This window comes from Neopsephotus bourkii, unplaced genomic scaffold (genome assembly GCF_033783945.1).
Source record: "Neopsephotus bourkii isolate Nb327-2 ecotype Australia unplaced genomic scaffold, CSIRO-AGI_Nbou_v1 NB_1266, whole genome shotgun sequence".
Taxonomy (NCBI): domain Eukaryota; kingdom Metazoa; phylum Chordata; class Aves; order Psittaciformes; family Psittacidae; genus Neopsephotus; species Neopsephotus bourkii.
This window is the reverse complement of record NW_026901751.1, coordinates 272,880-293,312: the sequence shown is the minus strand read 5'-3', so window position 1 is coordinate 293,312 and position 20,433 is coordinate 272,880. Positions and strand designations below refer to the sequence as shown.

Below are 20,433 nucleotides of genomic sequence, written 5' to 3'. Positions count from 1 at the left end.
TCTGACAGCAGACACCACAACGAATGCAGAGATTTATGAAAGAGCAAGATTTGCCACTAGCCTCTGTCCATTAAGGGTACAGCAAAACCTCACTTTGCCCTCTGTAAATACAATCAGCAGCAGAGAGGCAGTTGCCCTTTTCAGAAGAGCGAGCACTCAAGGACAGATGTTTTATCAGAAGTCCTCAACACACTCACAAGCAATAAGCTTCCAAATTATTTACTTTTTGCATCAAAATGTTTCTCATTCCTTTAAGTGCTTTGTAAAGACCAGTTATGGTACCAAGAGCTGCAGCCTCCTCTTTAGGCAGTTATTTCCCCTGCACTACACAAATATGGGGCCACCCACTGGCTGTGTGCTTTGCAAAAAATGCTGGCCCAGATGTGGAAACCAGGACCCAAAACCCGGAGAACTCATTCTGCTATTTCTGAAGGCTGAAATATAGCAAAGTGAAGGTACAGCCAAGTTATGGCTGCTCCCTTGCTGAAGTTATCCTGTGTGTGCTGGGAATGAGTGTGCATGCGTGCAGGATGCCTCTTGCTCTTGTTAGGATTTTGTTAAATCAAATCCTCAGATTATTGTTTAGTATTTGTGAAGTTTTATAGTGAATTAGAGTGTAAGAATTGTTATTCCTACTGTGGTACACTTAATTCTGATCTCAAAAAGGATAAGAAAAAAAGTTAATTTTTAGTTGCAGATTTAGTATTTTTTCACCCTTAATGTGATGAAAGTCTAAAAAACCTTGATAATTCTGTTCCTGCCGCTGCACAACCAAGTCCCAGTTGCTGCCACATCCCTGTGCAGGAAACAGGCTACAACACCAAGGGAAGGACAAGTGCAGGATGATGTATTTCCTTCCCTGGTTTCTGTATGCAGTTCAAGACATTATGTACTCTGTAAGTAATGAAACGCAAGTATCAGAACAAAAGAGGTATATTTACTAAGAGACCATGCTGGGGAGGGCTGCAGCTGAACCACAGACACTGCACTTCTTCAGACATCAGCCTTTTCTCTACATAAACTCAGGCAGATTTTCTTCCTCTTGTGAAAAAATGTGTTTGGGTTCTCTTCCTTAGGAGGAAGACAAGTCACTGAGAAATAATTCACTGCCCTTGAGGAAAGGCAGCAGCTGATGAGGCACAGTTCAAACCCAGGTGAGTTTCACGACTCAAAGGATGAGAGCTCTGGTGACGTTCCACACTCCACGTGTAGCACTGCTTGAGTAACTGTCCTTGAGCGTGTTCCCAGACATGAATACTGAAGCTGATTCACGCACGGTCCTACATGGAAATCTTGTTTTCCACCTGTCTTTTCAGGTTACTGAAGACTCGCCCTCCCAAGCACATGGAAGCCAAGCACCATGGTCTTCACCTCTGATGCACTTCCAGCTTTGCAACCACTACCTCCCCAAGCTTTATGAAGAGCAGTTCCTCTTTTTGTGGGATGATTATGGATTCCTCAATCCAGGGGATGCTATAGCTGCCATTAAGGGGATGAACATCCTTATGAAGACTTTAACACCTTTGGTGAGTCTGCCTCAGCACAAGAGGACTTTTATTACTGCATTGTAGTAGCAGGTATGAAACACAGATGCCTTCTGGCTGACACCCAGTGTGATGTGAAAGGCACAAATCCCTCACTGTTACTGGTAGTCCTAGAAAAGCAAATTCTGACTATCTGAGGAATGGAAATTCCTTTCCTGCGCTCCTCCTAGAAGACCTTGGGTATGAGGTGATGCAGTGGTATGTCCTGCTTCTGTTCCACAGCTTCTGCCAGCAGAGTCCTGCTGGCGCAGTGGCTACCCCCATTTCCACATTAAGGCCCTTTCTGAAATGCGACACAAATGAAAGGATAAGAATCACAGGTAGCAGAGGATATTTCAAAGTACTTCACTAAATTCATCTGAAGAAGGTCATGTTTCTTTACCAAGTTATCCCATTATCTCACTTAAACCCCAAGCATTCTGGAACGGGAAAATAACTCCTGTATTTACTGTAAAAAAAGCCTTTCACCCCAGTAGAGGACACCTCACTTGGTAACACAAATGACAACTATGTGATTTTGAATATCAGGTCCAGCCCTAGGGAATAAACACTCCGGGTTGATTCATTTCTCTTTTATTTTTTCAAGGCTTGATTCACCTTTCTTCAGGAGGCCTGATGAAAACCACAGCAACTTACCTTGAGTGCTCTGCACCATGCCCCTGTCCACCTGGCCACATCTGGCACTCATAGCCCAGAGATAACTGGTGTGGGCACAAGGAGATGCAGCCCCGGCTGGTGTGTCAGCACCCTCTGCAGGGTTTGGCAGACTGTAGAGGGGTGCAATAAGTAGCTGATTTCACTTCAGGTTTGTTTGTGATGCACCTTTCCTCACTTGTCTGTACTGCGCCAAGGCAGGGAAGGGACACAGCCCTGATGCCCTCAGGCTGCTCCAGGCACAAGGAAGGGGACATGCATCTGGAGAAACTTTATTTCAAAATCTTTTTATTCAACTGTTATCCAGCAATATACAATACAGTTTATAAACAAACGTCTTACCTTGTTTCCAATCATCTTCATTTAAAAATAAATATTATTGACAGTGAATATTAATTATGGTAAGATGTACCTTTTTAATTAAAATGTCTCCAAAAGAAATAATTTAATTAAAAAAGAAAAAGGAAATCCAAAAAACCTAGAACACAACAATCTACTAAAAATATTTCCTTTTTTAGGGAAGGCTTTGACCCAACATCTTTACATATTGTGGTAACTGCTCAACAGTTCGTGCAAAATGAAGAGTCAGAGGGAAGGTTTAGAAAAGAAAAAACATTACATTAAAACAGAGAAATCAAAAGTGCCATGCACAGAGCAGGGCTTTACACCAGAGAGTCTGGAAACTAGATGCATTATTCTAAGTGGTTTATTTTCTGTGACATCCCCAAAAATATGTTTATCCCCTACAGAGAACTGGTCATGCTGCTTGCAGTCTCTTTCTGTCCATCTTTAAAACCGCAGGTATTGTTTGTCAGGAGTTTGTTCAGGTTTAAATAGGTTCTTGGCTGCAGAGAATGGAGGAAGCAGTTGATCAGTGGTTTACTAACAAATGTACAAGCTGATGCAGTAGTAAGAGGGCCATATAGAGGAGTGGATCTGTAGCATAACTAGGTCCTGTACCTAGAACAGAAAGAAGGGAGAAAGATTTTATTCTTTATCTTGTCTAATATAGAAGATTAAATGCAGAAGAGAAATTTAGATTTTTTTTTTATATCACTTCAGAGTCAGGGGTCAGAAGCGTAATTTTAATAGTAAAACAGCATCCTCAAGCTATCCAATTCAAATAGCTTTCTCTTCCCCCTCCCAAATCTCACTCCACTTAGGGCATCTCATTATGCATTACTAATGGTACGCCTAAACTTGGCTTCAGCCAAGTTACTAGCAATTGAGATTTCTATAAATACACCTTAATCTGGCATATAGTTTCTTGAGAAATGGCAGGTATCAACCACCCCCTACTTCAAAGGGGAATGACAAATGCTGCAGCTGTACTCCTTGATTAACAGGACATGAGCACATTTCATTTGGAATGGGAACAGGAAGACCTTGACGTCTTCTTTGCCTTTCACAGGAAAGAGCAGAATTTTACATTAAAAACGTGCACAGGAGGTGCAAGACAAGAGTGCAGTGGGACATAGCAGGGCGTCAACGTCCACATCCATGAAGGACAAAACGGCTCCAGCTCCCTCGAGGTGAGGTTCTCTGGCACAGAGTGGCCTCTGTGGCCATACTGCAGCTAACCAGGCTGTCCCTGCCTCACAGACACACTGAGTACTTGTTCACCAAGAGAGGCATTTACTGTGTGTCATCCCGGCCCAGCCCCTCTCCCCTGCTTGCAGGAGGAGCTGGTGCCTGCAGTCCTGACACCACCAGCACAGTGACTGCCGATGCAAAGTGTGAAAGCATTTTGTGCTCAGTATCTCTGAGAAAGGAGCTGGGCCTCGTCTGAGGAAACCCTCTTCAGGCACCCTTATGTGAATACTTCAGTTGGTCTCTGGAGCTGTGAGTCTCCCTCAGCTGTGGCATGACCAAAGGACATACGTCAAGCAGCTCTCAAGTAACCCGCTGCTCCTGGGCTGGCTGTTCCGCCTGCCCCAGCCTCTATACATGCCTCACCAGCAAAGCTGGGGTATTATTATCCAGCATAAAAAATACCTGACATTAATGTGGTGGGTAACTGAGGAACTCCCAAAATGTCCCCACAGCGCTATCTTACATGCCTAGACTGTGTGGAGATTACTTAGTTATTAAGGTTTTAATTAAATCCTTGCATGCACAAACACGTGGCTAAGGGCTGCCTATGTAGCCACAGCAAGGCATTAAGAAGGGTGCAGGATTTTTCTTTTTAAAGCTGAAGATCATTAACAAACACAATTAACGCGGGTAACTGAAGGAGTAACTCGCTGAAGTCCTGCCATAAGGACAGCAGAAGTGTGTGCAGGGAGGTTCACCACAGCTGCTGCAGCTCAGGGTCCGGCCAGCACACGGGACAGAGCATCACCAGCCCGGGGTGCTCAAAAAGCTCCGCTCGTCCTCCCTGCCCCAGGACCCGGCCCTGCGGAGCCGGGGTGCACGGGGGGCTCTGTCCCTGCATCCCCTCCCTGTGCCGGGAGGGTGGGTGAGACAGCAGGAGCCCTGCCTGTGCTGATGCCAATGCTGCACACCCTCTGCCAGCCTGGGCGCAAACAGGGCTGTGAGAGCCCTTCCCCAGCCTCGGGGACCTCCCCCCTCCATCAGAAACAGAGTCGCTTCACAAACACATCGTACCCTTTCCACAAGGGTAGAACCCCAGCAACGTATCCCCCTGCACCAAGAGAGAACAGCTTCCTCACTGAGCAGGCTGAAGGTGAAACCCCCTCCTGTGTCTGTCTGATGGGCTGTGTGCGCTCGGTGAGAGGCTGCTTGCTCACAAACGGCAGCACCCACACAACGACCCGCGCATCCCCGTTCCCAGGCTGTCAGACGGCTCCTCTCACTCCCGGGACACGGCACAGGGGCTGTCACCATCCCCCGTGCCCGTTCCACACCTACCCAGCACCGCAGCAATGATCGGACCCCGCATATTTATTATGCTCAAACCCGAGGGCAGCGAGAGCCGCTGCTCCCCTGATCTTGTTCTCTCCGTGAAGAGGACTGGAGCGGGGGAGATGCCGCTACTGGAACAAAACTGCGCCTTTGTGCAGGGGAATCCCCTGGAAACGCTCAGGAACAAAACCTGCAGAAACGGGCTCCTGTGGCTCAAGCACTCTTACACCCATCACGCTGGCCGTGGTGGGTCAGGGTTGTTTCTGTTCTGAATGGGAAGCAGCGTTCATCACAGCTCCATGCAGGAGCTGTGTGCTCATTACCAACACCATCCCCATGACAGGTTCACCTTCAGGTGCCAGTTTTAGTTTAAATCTCAGTGCAGAACTGGGAATTAATGCAACAGTCTGAACTTTTTGACTTTTCTAGAAATTGCCATGGTTTTTAACCTACATTCTCCATCTTCTAATGAATTCAGACTCTGTTAACAATCTCAACAGTTAAACAAAATAATTTACAAATTTACTTGAAAGCAATTATTCTTACTGAACACCAAATGCAAGCTTCTTTTTTTTCCTACACTTACTCAGTGTTATTCTCCTCCAAGAGTTCAGGCAGTAGAAGCACACACACACAGACCTTCAGAATTCTCCCTCTGAATATAATTAGACAAGGAATGTAATTTCCAGTGACTTCTCCCTGTTTAGTTAACCCAAACCCTTCTCATTATCCATAGTATTGCTCATAAACAGGCTGGACTTAGTCTGGTCTTAACGTTCACTGAAGGAATTGCTCCCCTGTAGATATGAACAAACAGCATGTGGTGCTGAGCACCAGGATCGTGATGGGTCACCAACCTCCATCTGAGACCAGGGAGTTTCTACCCAGAGACTTTGGACTAGCAGCACACAGTTCCTTACAGATGCTTACAAGAAAATATTTATACTTTGAATATTCATTTTGTTATTGCAAGCTTACTTATCACAACAGAGATTTCCAGTTTTGCTTTTAGATCATTGATATGCACGTGGCTAGAAGGGAAGCTCTGACACTAAGCAGAACAGTAACAGAACATCCAGTTCCTGGATGGTGAATTGCTCTCTGGCATCACTCATCCTTCTTTTCGATTTACAACATGTTTTACTGTAGTTTTCTATTTAGTAATTTGTTTTGTGTAAGCATTCATCAAAGTTTGACTTAAAACAGTTCATCTAATTCAAAACAAACATTAACTAAACAAGAGACTTGTGACACAGAGAGAAAATGGGAAGATTCTTTTACAAGCTATACCTAACCAATGGCCAAAGTGTGTTTCCAGCAGTTACCTATTTTTCTTCCTAGAAAGAATCTGAGAAGTCCCTTGATGTCTCTTTCGGAGGTGGTGGTAAAATGCAGCGGCCTGTATATATCAAAAGGTAAAAGACATCAATGGCCTGTTTTCCTTGGGAGACAGGATAACAGCCACAGCCTGGCTGCTGCTGGAGCAGGGATCCAGCTGGCTCCGCAATGGGCACTTCTCTGTCCGGCCTTTAGGCAGTGACCTGGGAGCCTCAGCCTGATCCCCAGAGAGCAACATTCAAGTAAAACACATTTTTAAACCTGGCGTTTCACCAAGAGGTGAAGGATCCAATTAACAACTAAACAATTAACCTCACGGGTTGAGCCTTTCAGAACAGAAACCTCAGACTGTGCTTGAGACATACTCTTGGATAAAACGCTCTGGCAGCCTTGTATGTATGGCAAAACCAGGGGTTTATATGGGCTGTTGGTCAAGGCTCATTAAAGGCAATAATGTCTCAGACAAAACAAATTCTCAGTGCCACACATTGGAGCCCTTCCCCTGAACTGAAGGGAATTTAACAAACCTCGGATCTAAGATCTTCTTAGAAGTTTTTAATTAAAATGACACCATCATTAAAGTCACTCTACACTTACTGAAGAGGTAATAAGCTCCACCACATTAGCATTACTCCCCAGCCTGAGACATCATCTTATAAGCTGCATAAATCCTTCTTCCACTTGGAAATACAGCACAATCCAATGCTGCAGTTTTGCTACTGGGTTTAAGGGCTGTAACTGCTCCTCACCCATTGCTGGTTCTTGAGAAGCCTGCACTAAACTCAGCACCCTCCCAGCCAAACCCGGAGCACAACATGATTCTTTTGAAAGGAGAACACAGGACTATGGAGCTCTATACATAACTACACAACTGCGCTGCACCCATTGCTCCTGGCCACCCCATTGCTGGGCATGTGCCACCATGCCCAGGCACAACCAGATACAGCTCCAGAGCTGCCCTCTGGTGTTGCTCTTTTTGGCCATGATGACTTCCCAGATGTCTGGTGACTGCGTGGGATCTGCTCACCACTGAGCACCTACAAGGCACAATGCAGAATTAGTTTTCCACCCATCACACATTTTTATTTACGATTCACTGGATTTTGGAGCAGCTTTCCATAACCCATCTCAAAAATATGCCTCACAGAAGCCAGCACACATACTTATTTCTACACAACCACGCAGGTATAAGCCAGTGATCCTGCTTGCTTCCTTCACCCATGCCAGCAAGGGTTTTAAAGTGCTTAACCTCCACTTTGAGACAGTAAACTACAGAATGGACAAGCGCCCTGCCCCTGTCTGAGCATATTCTGTGAACAATGGGTCACATGCACCATGGGGCTACGGACAGATCAGAAAACAACTTGGCTGGCAAGGGGCAGGAGGTGCAGCCACACGAGGGAACGATGCAGACAGGAAAGGATGTTCTGACAGGAGGGCCAGCAAACAGAAGGGTTCCTTCTGCAGGTCCGTTCCCTCAAGCGCTGCTGTACTCTGCAGGGAGTTGATGTGTGCGAGTGCCCAGGACAGGATGGGCAGAGGCGGAGGGGACTCAGGGGTGCTCCTGAGGACTTGCGCAGCTCCTGAGGTGGGTTCTGGGTCTCATCAGGGCTCATTTCAACCGGGACTCATCAAGGCCAAGTTGTTCTCAAAATGTTACGATGGACAATCCCTCCCAAACACACACACAGGGCATGGAGCAGCCCAGTCCTCAACTCTCCTCCATGGGGGCTCTTCCTTTTCCTCCTGGGTCATAAGGACATTACTAGACATAACCTACATGATTAGATGGGTAATGGACCTGCTCCAGTTCTACAGTTGCTGAACATCTGTGTGGCAAGACAATCTTGTATCAAACACTGCTGCTGTCATACAGAAAGAGGGACATATAAACTGGTGGGTTTGATTAATGTTTGGAAGTGTGTATTACGTAAAGAGCAATAAATACTTAGACCTTTATAAAAAATGTATCTGCTTTTTAGGTTACCAGAGGAAAAGGCAGTTTTGTTGTCAACAGGCTGGTAAAAGCTCATTTCACCCAAGTGACAAGAAGCAGGGACACACAATATGGAACAGTTGGTTCATTCCCCTCAACAGTCCCAGTTCCCTCTGTGAAAGCCAGAGAAGTGCAGAGCCTTGCTCCACCTCCTCCAAGGGCTACAATGGGCTGTGAAAATGGCTGCTCTGAGGTGGTGGTGCACAGGAATGTACCCTGGATACTTAGAGTCATTCATTACAGATGGATTATACAGCTGTCATACAAACCCCAACAACAGCTTAAATACTTCACACTGCTCTGCATTTAAATAAGCCAGGAACTTCCCTCTTTTGAGACATTCCCATCAACAGATTTCTGCTTTGGTATCTGTGAGATGATCTCTTCTCACCAAGTATCTTATTCAAGAGACCCAAAAGATGCAACTCTGGATTTATTTTATTTCCAGAATTTTCTGCAGCCTCATGACCTAAGACTCACTTCACAAGACTGAGCATCATTATTTCACTCGACACCTGAATAATGAGAGATACAAAATCATTTGTAATGTGATTTGGTGGAAAATGAATTTTGAACTAACACGTACAGAAAAGTAACTAAATTAGTGGTGGTTCAGGTGATAAATGCGCATCCAGCCCCACACATCTTTCCTCAGGAGCACTGTGTGAGCAAGGCCATGGCATGTGGATCTACACAAACAGCAAAAAGCACAACTCAGACCACCCCCACCATGACGAAATGAAGAATCCTGGTGGCTGAGGTGGGTCTGCGTCGTACCCTTGAGTTTTTTGCTGTAAGCAGGAGGACTAAAGCCACGCTGCAAAGAGCACACCGCTCCCTAAGTTGACACTTCAGGAACAGACCTGTAATAAAAGCCACACTGGAAGGAACCACAGACTTCTGCTTCTGTAACTGGTACAAAAGCTGCAAATATTTGCAACCCAGAAACAGAGACCAAGACACCGTAGATCTCACTTCAGTGTCTTCTAGAGTGTTTTTTGACTTGGTTGGGATTAGGAGGAAGCTGCCAATGTAGTTGTAATTATCACTCCAACCAGAATTACCGAAGTTAAGCAGATCTGAGTGCAGATTATCTCAGGATTTTTCTTAGATAAATAACCCTATCCCGTCCACACTTAAAGAACAGAGCTGAGAGCATGGGCAGGACACATGGAAATGGCTGCAGAGAGAACCTGTGCCTCACAAAGCAGTAGGGGCTGTGGTTTGCATGGGGTTTTTTGCTATACAAACAGTGACATGTTGGGAGTGACCCACAAATCCACAGACCCTCCACACCTTCCCAGTGGTGGCTATTTGGTAGATGTCAGCTGAGTGAAGGCACTGCCCTGCACCAAACTCCTCAGGATAAGCCAGCAAGGGGTATTTGGAGAAACCATGGACATGGACATTCCTCTGGGTCCTCTCACATGTGGGATTCCTGCTGCATGGTGTAAGCAGGATTCGGGTCGGAACACCGACCTCATCACTGATGCAGCAGTGAAGCAGTTCTAACTACTCCGGGTGCAACATCTTCACCTGTCAGCTCCAGTGCATGTGTGGCCACTCCGCATCCTGGCCCAGGCCACGGATCCAGGTAACACGAGGCACGTTGCAGGTCCTGTGCCCCCCAGCTCCGGACCCAGTGTGGGCACGGCTGCTCCTGCGGGCAGCATCCCCCAGGGCCTCGGCTGTTGGCTTGTTGCTATTGTGACAGATGCGTTCCCCAAGAACCCGTTTTTCCCAACACAGCCCCCCCAGAACTGCCCATTATTGACACATGGAGTAGCTCTGCCGCTACCTCATTTAGAAACAACTCGCAAACAGCAGCGCAGAACCTGCCAGCATTCCAACTGCTTCAGCAAAGCTCAATCACAGCCCAAAACAACCCCCCTTTACTGCCAGCACAGCCCTGCCAGGCTCTGCCTTGTCAAGAATTCCCTGCTATGAAAACAAGAAACACCTTCCTGGCAGGACTGCTGCAAGAGCCATTTCTGAGCACATCCTGCCTTATGTCTGCTCTGCAATCACAGATCACCACTGCTGATACCTTCTCAAAACCAGCCCCAGTTTGCCTGGACACTTCTCTCTGCTGTGACTGCTGAGCACACCACGGCAAGTATGAGGGACCTTTATAGTCCACAACACAGCTCAAACATTACTTTACATCTGTAAAATCGCACCGGTACAGCAGAGGTGGGGAACGTGTAACAGTTATCCACCTCTTGTGAAGGACACAGACCAAGTTAGTGATTAGTAAAGATCCATTTTGCAATGTATCTCTTGAAAACACAGATAAAGGGCTGGCATTATACATATATTCCTGCCCCAAATGTTGTTTGTTCATGCAACGAGACACATGGGTACACTCAGCCTTTCCTCATCCAAATGCCAAATTTTCACTCACTAATGAATCCATCTTACATAGTAATCTAGACCAATGTCAGGTACAGCTTCCACCTTCATTAGGAAGACCTGGAATACCCCTTTCATTGTGTTCAGTAGTATTTCTTTAAACCATTTTTGCATCTATAACTTGAAGGTATTAAAGAAGTTCAAATAGTATTCAGATTTCGTAAAGGACACTGCACAGGCTCTGGCATAGTTTAGCACAGTTTTGTCTGTCCTCTGGGAACACGCAAGAACACTGAAAGGTGCTACTCAAATCAACTGCATTTCCACAGTACAAACCCACCCTGGCACTGCTTGTTTCTATCCTAGGTAATGAGGCGACATGGTGCTGCCATTTGTGCTTCTATCCAGTTTGGGAAATAATCCATATTGCACACACAGAAAAGAAGATATTTGACCTCACTTGTCCCCAAAGCAGTCTAATTTGCCTAGATATTAAAGTGCTACTGATGTGTATTTAATGGGAATTCTTTTTGCATGTTTATTATCCAGTGACATTTAGGAGGTCAGCCTGGTAATTCAGTTATGGCCTCTGTCTTGCTACTTTTAAAGTAAAGGAAAATGGGATGTGACCCAGGTTGCATTTAACTACAAATAACAACAGCTCACGACTCATACATGGTCTCGTCAGAAGCATAGAGGGGTGAAGCAGACCCAGGCACTCCGAGTGGAAAGGCAGGGAGGCTGAGCAGCAACACAGGGACTTCCATTTCCTGCTATTTTGTACCCTGTTCATCTATCAAAGACTAATGAGCCGCGTGGGTTGCTCCTCCTGTGAGCCTGCAGTCTCATTCCAGTTCTGACAAAACGAGGAGAGCCCTCACCCAAAGTTAACCCGAACTCAACCACAGCCACTCAGACACAGCCCCTCCGACAGCCCAGATCGTACCCCAGAGAAAAGAGTGTGTGTTTGCTTTCCTGTCTCCAGGCTGCAGAAGCATACCTTTTGCTTCCCAGGGCTCAATGGAGGTAACGCTCTCCCATGTGGTCTTCTGCCTCAAGGCAGCCTGCCACAGCCTGACCCTGGGCATGTACTGCTCTTAGGAGCATCACAGGAGCTGTGCACGCACAGAGACTGCAGAACGGCGACCTGGTGCTTTGTTATCTCAGGCTGTGTAGCCCACAAGCAGACGTGTTTCTGCCTCAGACATGAAAGGCTTGGTGGGGGGAGAACAGAACAGGCGTGAAGTGAAGACTTACGTTCTTCCTTGCTGTGAGCACTTCATCTCTGCATAACACACAAGTCTCTGTCCTTCCTAGGCACTCTAAGCATAAAGAAGCAGAGTTTCTTGTTTCACACTCCCATCCTTGTTTATTTTATTTAAAGGTTTCACTTCAGAGCTTTGAGGCTAGAGATCAAACAAATAAAAGGGAATTTGGAAGCTGCAATGTCTCATCCAGATTCTGCTCAGAAGTTAAAAACTGCCCCCAAGCCAATACACAGTGCCTGTTTTGGAGACAGTTTGGTAGTATCTAACACAGGCAATTTGCCTCTCTGAAGGTCAGCACAAAGATCCTTGTTTATTACTTCACCTACTAGATAACAAAGTTAAGTTTCATAACCGAGGCTGGACCTGAATTTAAGAGAGCTGAAACTAAATTTTGGCATTTAATTTCACAGTTGCTGCACACTCAGCAAAGCTAAGCACTGCTTGTACTGCCATTTGTCCATTTCATCCATCCCAGACCTCCTGGGACAGAGACACTGTGTGTCTTGCTCAGTGATGCTCCCACACCCCTACTTACCCAATAAAAACCAGGACCACTTCCAAACACAGTAACAGTACATGCAGTCTTTCATTTTCTAACCCCAGTTTTCTTCTAAACCAAAGTTTCCATTTGTGTGTAAATATTTAAATGAAAGCCAGGAAAAGATTATTTTCCTTTAGAACCAAATGGACAAGGGCTCCTTCACTGACACCATTAAACCCAATGATCTTAACAGCAGATCTTTGCCTCCCTGCAGCCTAAGTGACACATTCTCAGTTTCCATGTCAGTGTACCTCACCAGCAGACAGCAGTAATCAATGCGACTCTCCTGAGACCACAGCACTGAGGTTTAAACACTGCAGATAAAATTCTGTATAATTAACCAGCATTTCTGGCACAGTGGGCAATTTTTCCATTACACTGGATCCATTCCTGTACATGCTATAACGTTGATCACAAATTTCTACTAACCACAATTTCAGATGACATCTCCAAAACTGTGGATTTTGATTTTACCTGGTTTGTCAGATTTAACTCTGTGCTTTTAGAGAATCTCAGTAACAGACACAGTTATTTAAGTAAGTCCATGATTCACTTCAACCTGGAGACGGAAAGAATCAAGTTTTTCCAAGGTGCATGGCTGGGACCCCAACAGAGTCAACAAGAGAATTGTGGGCATGTCCGGAAGCACCATTTAATCTACAAACACATTACTGGACTGCAAACACGGAGAGGCCCTAACCTACTGCACTGGATATATTGGGAAAGGAGGATTAGAACCCAGATCATGCAGGACACTATGGCTGTGCCATGCCACCAGCTTTTATGGAAGGACTCTCCAGTGTATAAATGAAAGTGTTAACCACTGATGGCAAATCCATTGTTTGAGCACGTTTGTACTTTTATACAGAGGAAATATCCCCATGTACAATGAAAAGACTTACAGACGCTAAAGACTTGAGATTAAATGTACTGGATGATTCAATTACTACATACAGATTTGGTGCAAGTACTTATCTGCGTATGTGTTGCAGAGCTCAAAAATAGGGTAATGAAGCACATGTGTTATGCTACTACGCATACCCGTAACTCATCCAGCAACACAGGTTTAGGTCCTGCAGTCTGCTACATTCATGTGAACAAAGGTTTAGTTTGATTTGATGACTCTAGTTTGTGGAAAACCAGCTATGACACTGCCTGGAAGGGGTGGACTCCAAACTCTGAAAGGCTTCTGGTTTCCAGAGGTAAAAAAAAAAAAAATTAAACCCAAGTATTCCCTATAAAGACACTGCATTATTAAAAATAAAAATAAAAATTAAAAATAATTACTGTACCTAAAATAGCTCTGAAGAACAACACTTTAACATATAAAAGGAAAACTCTGAAGCTCAAGAATGTAATTTTCTTTTAAGACATTTTGAAGCAAGTTTACTGCTTCCTACTGCTTATCAAACATGAGTGACAGCACTGCATACCTGAGCTTTCCATTTCCTCACAAAACCAGGTGATGTCCCTGCAAGTCCTTATGACACCAGCTTCCATGTTAGTATTTATTTGGTGTATACCTCACTAAGTCAGTGCTGTGCACAACAGGAGTCCTCTGTCCACTGACTTCAGCCTTCTCCTGCCACACTGGGACCTGTCCCAGTGTGGCACCGTTCACAGACACCACTGTGCACAGGAGGGATGGCACAGCAGGAAACTCTGGTTTAGTCTGTTTCATAGCCCTCTTAGCATCAGCCTCCATCTGGAGATCTCCACAAAATATTTTTCTGCATTCCACTACCTTTTCCACCGATTTAAGTCATTCCATTATCCCCACTGCTGGCCACAGTGCTCGTGATTTATTATCAGAATTTAATCCAGCCTAGAAATGATGCAGCAGTGCCATATCCTCAAACCACAGACATAGATAAAATCAGGACAGACTGAAGTTTAGATGATCTGGGCAGGGGGTCTTGCCCTAACAGCCATATGTGACAGGCTGCCCTGGCGCACACATTCACACCCATCTGTTGAGATGGAACAGAGCCCACTGCACTTCCACCACCCTGGTTTTAATTCATGGGCACGACATCAGCTCTGATTCAGTCAGCAGGGTACAGAGCTGTGAATCCTCAAGCTAACCTACTGTCAGCATGGAAAGCATTGCAAGAATCCTCACTAGGGTGTGTGTGGAAGGAGGAAACATGGGAACAACAACCAATCCAAGGCTTCTAGAAGGAAAGAAGATCTATCCAACAGGAAAACAGCAGATCATGAGCATTACAGTGTCCAGTTCAAATTTTTGAGGCTAGTGAATTCAGCAAACTGAGCTTTTTTATATGCCCACAGGCACCTGCAGTTAAACCTCACAAATTACCACTTTGTCTTCCACAAGACATCAATGAACAGCCAACTTGAGTAAACCCAAGTTTTCACACATTATTTCCACATGAGAAAGAAACGAAATTATTCAGAAATAACTAATGGTAGTGGCCAGATAAAACCCAGCACCTGTGCAGTAACCACAAGTCACAGTGATCCATCAACAGCTGATTCCCATCACTATGCACCAAACCCTGCGATGTTTGCCCTGGGAGTGTGAAGAGGTATCAGGAAGAAAGAAGTGTGAACACTCCAAGTGAGGATTATGAATCTGTGCAGAGGCGCTCACGGCCTTCCCTGCACAGCCACTGGCACAAAATTGTTTCCCTTCTCCCTCAGGCAGCTTGGCAGGGACCTCTGCTCAGCATCAGCCAAGGGACAGCAGCTGAGCAGGGAGCTGAAGCCCAGCCAGAGCAGCACCACAGCTCTGCAGTGTGGCACACCTTCGCAGTGCAGATTTAAGGCTGTCTTCTTTGAGCCAGACTTTGTCATAAGTGTAAAGGAAGGTTTACCACAGCCTTCTCTAGCTAGCTGTAACATGGTAACGTGGTGATAATAACACAGTATTAACCGACAGACAATCAGCATTAGCGCAACTTTTACATTTGCAAACCATTACAGAGCACAGAATCTTCAAATTTTACCCTGCCAGTAATGCAAAGGTGGAGCTCACTATACAGCACTTAGCATTGGCCATCCACACCTGGCCTTGATGCACGGCCCAGACCTGTCGAGGCTGACCAGTGGGTTTGAGTCCCCTGCACATCAGCCCAGGCTTTTCTCTCACCGGAGGCTGCAGCTGATGTTCAAATACATCCAAAAAGCTGCGTGGGGGTGTTCTGAAAGGGGGGTCTCCACCCCACAGCACCCACTGAGAGGACTCAGGCCCCCCACCCTGCCCCTGGACCCCCCTGCCCCGCCCCTGCATTGGCCGCTGGTGAGGCAGGGCTGAGCTTTCGGGTAAAGAAAGGACATTTACTTAGCGGTTCAGCTTCAGCATCACAGTGATAGTCCCACCTGTGACTGAGAGCGCTGTGGTGCTCAGCCGTAAACTGAGTGGTGGGCCATGGAGCTGCTGCGCGGCCTCGAGCATCACTGCTATACAGATAGGCTAACAGAGCTGGGCTGGTTCATCCCGGAGAAGAGAAGGCTCCGTAAGAGGAGACCTTAGAGCAGCTCCAGTGCCCAAGTAAGTGGTAAATGCCCCATGCCTGGCAGTGTTCAAGGCCCGGCTGGATGTGTCTTGCCGAAACCTGCTCCAGTGGAAGGTGTTCCTGACTGTGGATCAGCTTTAAGTTCCCGTCCCACCCGAACCACCCCACCTGACCCGTGCCCCCCCTACCTGACCCGTGCTGCTGGCGGAGGATCGTGGCCTGTCCGGGCGTCGGCGAGGCCGAGGTGGCAGCTGCGGCCGCCGGGGCGGTGGCGGAAGCGGCGCCCTCCCGTGGGGCCGGGCGCTTGCCGGGCCCTGGCGGTGGCGTGGCGCGGGCGGCGGGGCCGTGCCTCCGCGGGGCCGCCCCGCTCTGGATGTGCGAGACGGCCTCTGCCGCCTGCACGTCGGGCGGCGCGAAGCGGGACAGAACGCGCAGCAGCGCCTGGGCCCGGTGCTCCCGCGTCTCGTCGTCGCTGTAGTCCGCCACGCGGCACTGGTAGACGCCCTCGTCCTGCCGCCGCACGCCCGACAGCCGCAGCCGGTGCGAGATGTCGTTGCCCTGGACGCGGACGGTCTGTAAAAGAGCGGACGGCTCAGCATGGGCCCCGGCCCGCCCCTGCCCCTCCCTGCAGCGACCCCGCTGGCCCGGCAGCGATCGCTCTTGCCCCACGGACGAGTCTTCTGCGGTCAAGAACCCCGAGCCTGGGCTGATCCCCCCGAAACCGAGCGCACCGGACACTCCAGGCTAGCACCTCGCTGCTGCAGCCCCATCCAGAACCAGCCCCTGCTCCCTCCTCCTCGCCCAGTCCCGCACGGAGTCCCGCAGCGCCCCCAGGAGCCGGGCGGGCTCCAACCCCCGCCGCAACAGCGGTGCAGGCCGTGCCCCACAGTGGGGTGCACAGCTGCACCCACATCCTGCAGGATCGGGAGCGAAGGTGCCTGAGGTTTGCAAAGGGCAGGGACAAAAAGCAAACTTCTCCCCGGATCCATCCCACTGTCCTTTCCAAACGTGGCTAAGCTCGGGCTGCAAGGCAAGCATCAGCCCCCGGTTTGTGAGGAATGAGACCTGACTGCGAAAGCAGCAGCAGACGAGAACGCGAGAAGGAGCGTGACTCAGGAGCGGGGCTGCCGCTAGCCCGGCGGCACCCGTGTGTCGGGGCAGGAGGGGCCCGCAGGGGCCCCACGCGCGCGGGAGGAGGGTGCGCTGCCCCGCAAGAGCTGCACTTACACTGATTTTGGTCGCATCCTTACTTGTCACCTAAAGGGACAGAAAAAAAAAAGGGTGATAAGACAGCTCTGCCAGCACATCAAGATGCTCTCGTATTCCCAGCGCAGTTTAAGGACAGGGCATGGAATCCCTGTGCTAACCATAAACACAACCCGTGTGTGGCTGTGGAGCTCCCTAGGTGATGGGAAAGCACCAAACCAGTGCTCAGCTTGGGGGGACAGTCCCGGTAAAGTGCCTGCAGCACCCACGGAAGTGTTGCCTTCACCAAGGGTGAGAACAACAGTCAGGGGAACGCTTGTTGCACACTGTGCTTGCTTCCATTGCTGACAAACACCAGGGGAGATACTTTGCCAGCAGTGTTAGCCCAGCAGTGCAGAGCTTGGGCAAGCTGGATCCCGCACTGCTCAGGGACAGCTTCAGTCCTGAAACACCCTGGGAGCTGTATCACTCTCTGCATGTTACTGCCAGATCACCTAATACTTGGTTATTTTTTGTCTCCAGCCAACTACTGTAAACCCAAGCGATGCCAGGGATCCCGGCGACGCGCCTCCCAGCAAGATGCCATTATTCTCCAGGCATGCCCTGCCATCGTTTATTGTGAAAGCAACTCAGGGGTTTTATATAAGATTAAAGAAGACGTTTAAATCCAAGCGATTTACTTCCCTGTCTGACAACTGACTTACACTTTCCTCAGCTAGGCGGCATCGCGTGAGCTCAGCATCTCTGCTTTGCATCTCTATTTGAGCTCTGCAGGAAAACAAGCCACAGAGAGGGGAGCTGGCAGGGGGGCTGCACAGGGATGGAGATGACACGGCCTGTGCAGGGGGTGGCATGGCTTCAAGTCCCGCTTCACCCCACCCGTTCTACAGCCCCGTTTTGCACAGCAAGGTGTCCTAAACTGGGGAATCTGCAGGATGGGCAGGTTTATGCTGGGGAAATGCAGCTGAAGAATTTAGACTAGAGCCTACCCTCAAGCAAGGCGGCTTGCTAGGGGGAGGGGAAAGGGAATGCGGGATTTAACTGTGCTTCATGCATTTTAATTGCCACATCCGACTGTCTCAAAATGTCTTGCTGAGCTCCAGATATAGAGAGTGTACAGGCACCCCAAGAAATTGTGCGTTTGTCTATGCAGATTGATATGCCAACAGGAAAGGAGTCTCTCCCACCTTTCACAAGCTCAGTCCACAAAAGCACTGGATTTTGCTTGTCCCCACTTCATGCTCATCTATTTTTGACTGCCTCTCACAGGTCCTCACTGCTGATCTTGCAGCAGGACATTTATAATTTTCTATTTACAATGCTTAAAGCACTGATGCAGTTTCCTGACACGAAAGTGCCCATGGTGCATGCCCTGTCCTCCATTCCATGGAGTGTCAGGGATCCCGGTGCCTCCACCTGCTTTCTGGCATTGGGCAGGGAAGTGCTCTGCTCTCTGGGACTGCTGAGCTCATCTGCTCACCCTCCGACCACGCTGCACGCAATGGAGAGAGATCTCCATAGCACTGCATTACCTTGCTCCTGCTGCCAGGGACACTGATGGCTAATTCGTGTGCAAGTTCTCTGGCTGGTTCTTTAAGGTACCACCACTGGATTTCCAAGGAGTAAGAGGTGGATCCGCTGGCTCGGAAAGCACAAGGCATCTCAATATCATCTCCCTCCCTAACCGTCACATCTTTGGGAACTTCGGTAAAGGTAGCTGGGAGGGGAAGAGAGTTACAAGGGCTAGTTAACGGGAGGGATTAAGAGACAAATCAGTCCTTTCCAGGGCAACGCAAGCTGCTCCAGCTCAGGGCTGGGTGCCCACCGACACACGTCTTTCCCGTAGTTTGGTGACCGCAGGATAAGCGCACCGGGGCCAGCGCCGAGCCGGCCCCCGCCACCCTGCCCCCGAGGCCGCAGCTGCGGCGGAAAGGGGACGTTTGAAGAAGCCTTTGAGCCCCTGGTCCTGCCGGGAGAGCCCTCGGCTGGTGCGGGGACAGCCGGGTCCCGCCGCCCGCTCCCCAGATCCGGCGCGGGGACGGCCCCGCGCTGCCGGCAGCTGCGGCCGCAACAGAGACACCTTGTTCTGCGCGCCCTGCCCCCTCCCGCGGGGACGGGCCTGCGGCGGCTGCCGCTACCGGAGCTCCTCCGGCTCCCCGAGCCCCGACGGCTCCCGCTGCCGAGCGGTGCCCGGAGCGGCGGCTCCCCAAGGAAGAGGCAGAAGTTGCGGACTCACCGGTGACGAGGAGCAGCAGCGGCGCGCTCAGCAGCAGGCAGCGGAGGGTGCCCCGGAGCCCCCGATTGCCCATCGCACCTGCGTGTGCTGCGGGCGCGGCCGGGCTCAATCCATCGCACAGCGCCTGGGCTCCTTCCCGGAAAGCCGGAGCAGCCCGACCGGCTCCGGGTTGTGGGGAAGCGAACGTAAAATCCACAGCGGCCGCTCGGGCTCACTCGCGGGTGGAGGCGGCGTTCCCGGGAAGGCAGCAACAAACCCGTCCCGTTCCCCGCTCCACCGCCGCGGGGTTCAGCTGCCCCGCGCCGCGCGGGCGCTCCCGCTGCCCACAAGCGGGCAGGCGAAGCGGGGCTGTGCCCCGGCACCCATCGCGCTGCGGGGCGGCGCTCGGCGCTCGCGGGAAATCGGCTCCGGCTCCGGACCGTGACCACGCTCCGCTCCCGGCGCGGGGACCTCCCGAGCGGCGGCAGGGACCGCCCCGAGCCCCGCCCCCGCCGCGAGTCACCGCCTGCTCCCCCCCACCCTCGCGGTCCCCGGGCCCGGTCCGCAGTTGCCCCGGGCGGGCGCAACCCGGGAACGTCCTGGTTAAAAGCCGGAGGCGCTCCCAAGTGCAGCCCGTGCAGGCACCGGCGGGAGCGGCAGCCGCGGGGCTCGGCGGCCGCAGTCAGGACGCGCGGGGTCTGCGCTGCCGTGAGCTTGAGGCCGTCGTGAGAGGTTCGCCTGTTCTGTGCTGAAACGGCGCCAAACGTCACCGTTCGGTGCAGGCTCAGCTCCGTAAATCCCCGCCGCGCCGGGAGGTGCGGGTTCTGTCTGCAGAAAGCTTCCTTTGTGTTTTCAGTGGTTTCTGTCTGCACCAGGGTGAAAAGGTGGGGATACGGAGGTCTGCCCGGAACACATTACCTGGAAAATTCCTCTTTCCAAATAGCTCAATAGGACCCTTTTTTAGACGGGTGCTGC

The 20,433-nt window shown here is 49.6% G+C and overlaps 1 protein-coding gene and 1 long non-coding RNA gene across 3 annotated transcripts; one reads left to right on the top strand and one right to left on the bottom strand.

Annotated features, from left to right (window-relative positions):
* The first annotated feature begins 1,373 nt into the window (after positions 1–1,373).
* Positions 1,374–3,903, top strand: LOC133218516 (uncharacterized). 2 transcript variants are annotated; one of them, XR_009727185.1, is made up of 3 exons: positions 1,374–1,577; positions 2,131–2,349; positions 3,610–3,903. It is a non-coding gene; the product is annotated as an uncharacterized LOC133218516 (long non-coding RNA). The 2 variants fall into 2 exon arrangements; XR_009727184.1 differs by lacking the exon at positions 3,610–3,903 and having other exon boundaries at positions 2,131–2,588.
* On the bottom strand, positions 2,470–19,956 carry VSTM2B (V-set and transmembrane domain containing 2B). Its single transcript, XM_061364999.1, has 5 exons — positions 19,480–19,956; positions 18,776–18,960; positions 17,265–17,294; positions 16,226–16,610; positions 2,470–3,158 (listed from the first exon to the last, which is right to left on the bottom strand). Exons 1-5 carry the CDS (start codon positions 19,550–19,552, stop codon positions 3,070–3,072), a joined length of 762 nt encoding a protein of 253 aa, XP_061220983.1. The 5' UTR covers positions 19,553–19,956; the 3' UTR covers positions 2,470–3,069.
* Positions 19,957–20,433: the final 477 nt, after the last annotated feature.

What these genes read in the sequence shown, in the direction of transcription:
- VSTM2B (XM_061364999.1), bottom strand. Translation starts at nt 19,552, where the DNA reads ATGGGCAATCGGGGGCTCCGGGGCACCCTCCGCTGCCTGCTGCTGAGC. An exon ending in AGGATGCGACCAAAATCAGT is followed by an intron (nt 16,611 to 17,264) that starts GTAAGTGCAGCT and finishes GCTCTTTTACAG; the next exon opens with ACCGTCCGCGTCCAGGGCAA. An exon ending in CCGCCAGCAGCACGGGTCAG is followed by an intron (nt 3,159 to 16,225) that starts GTAGGGGGGGCA and finishes TTTCTGTTCTAG; the next exon opens with GTACAGGACCTAGTTATGCT.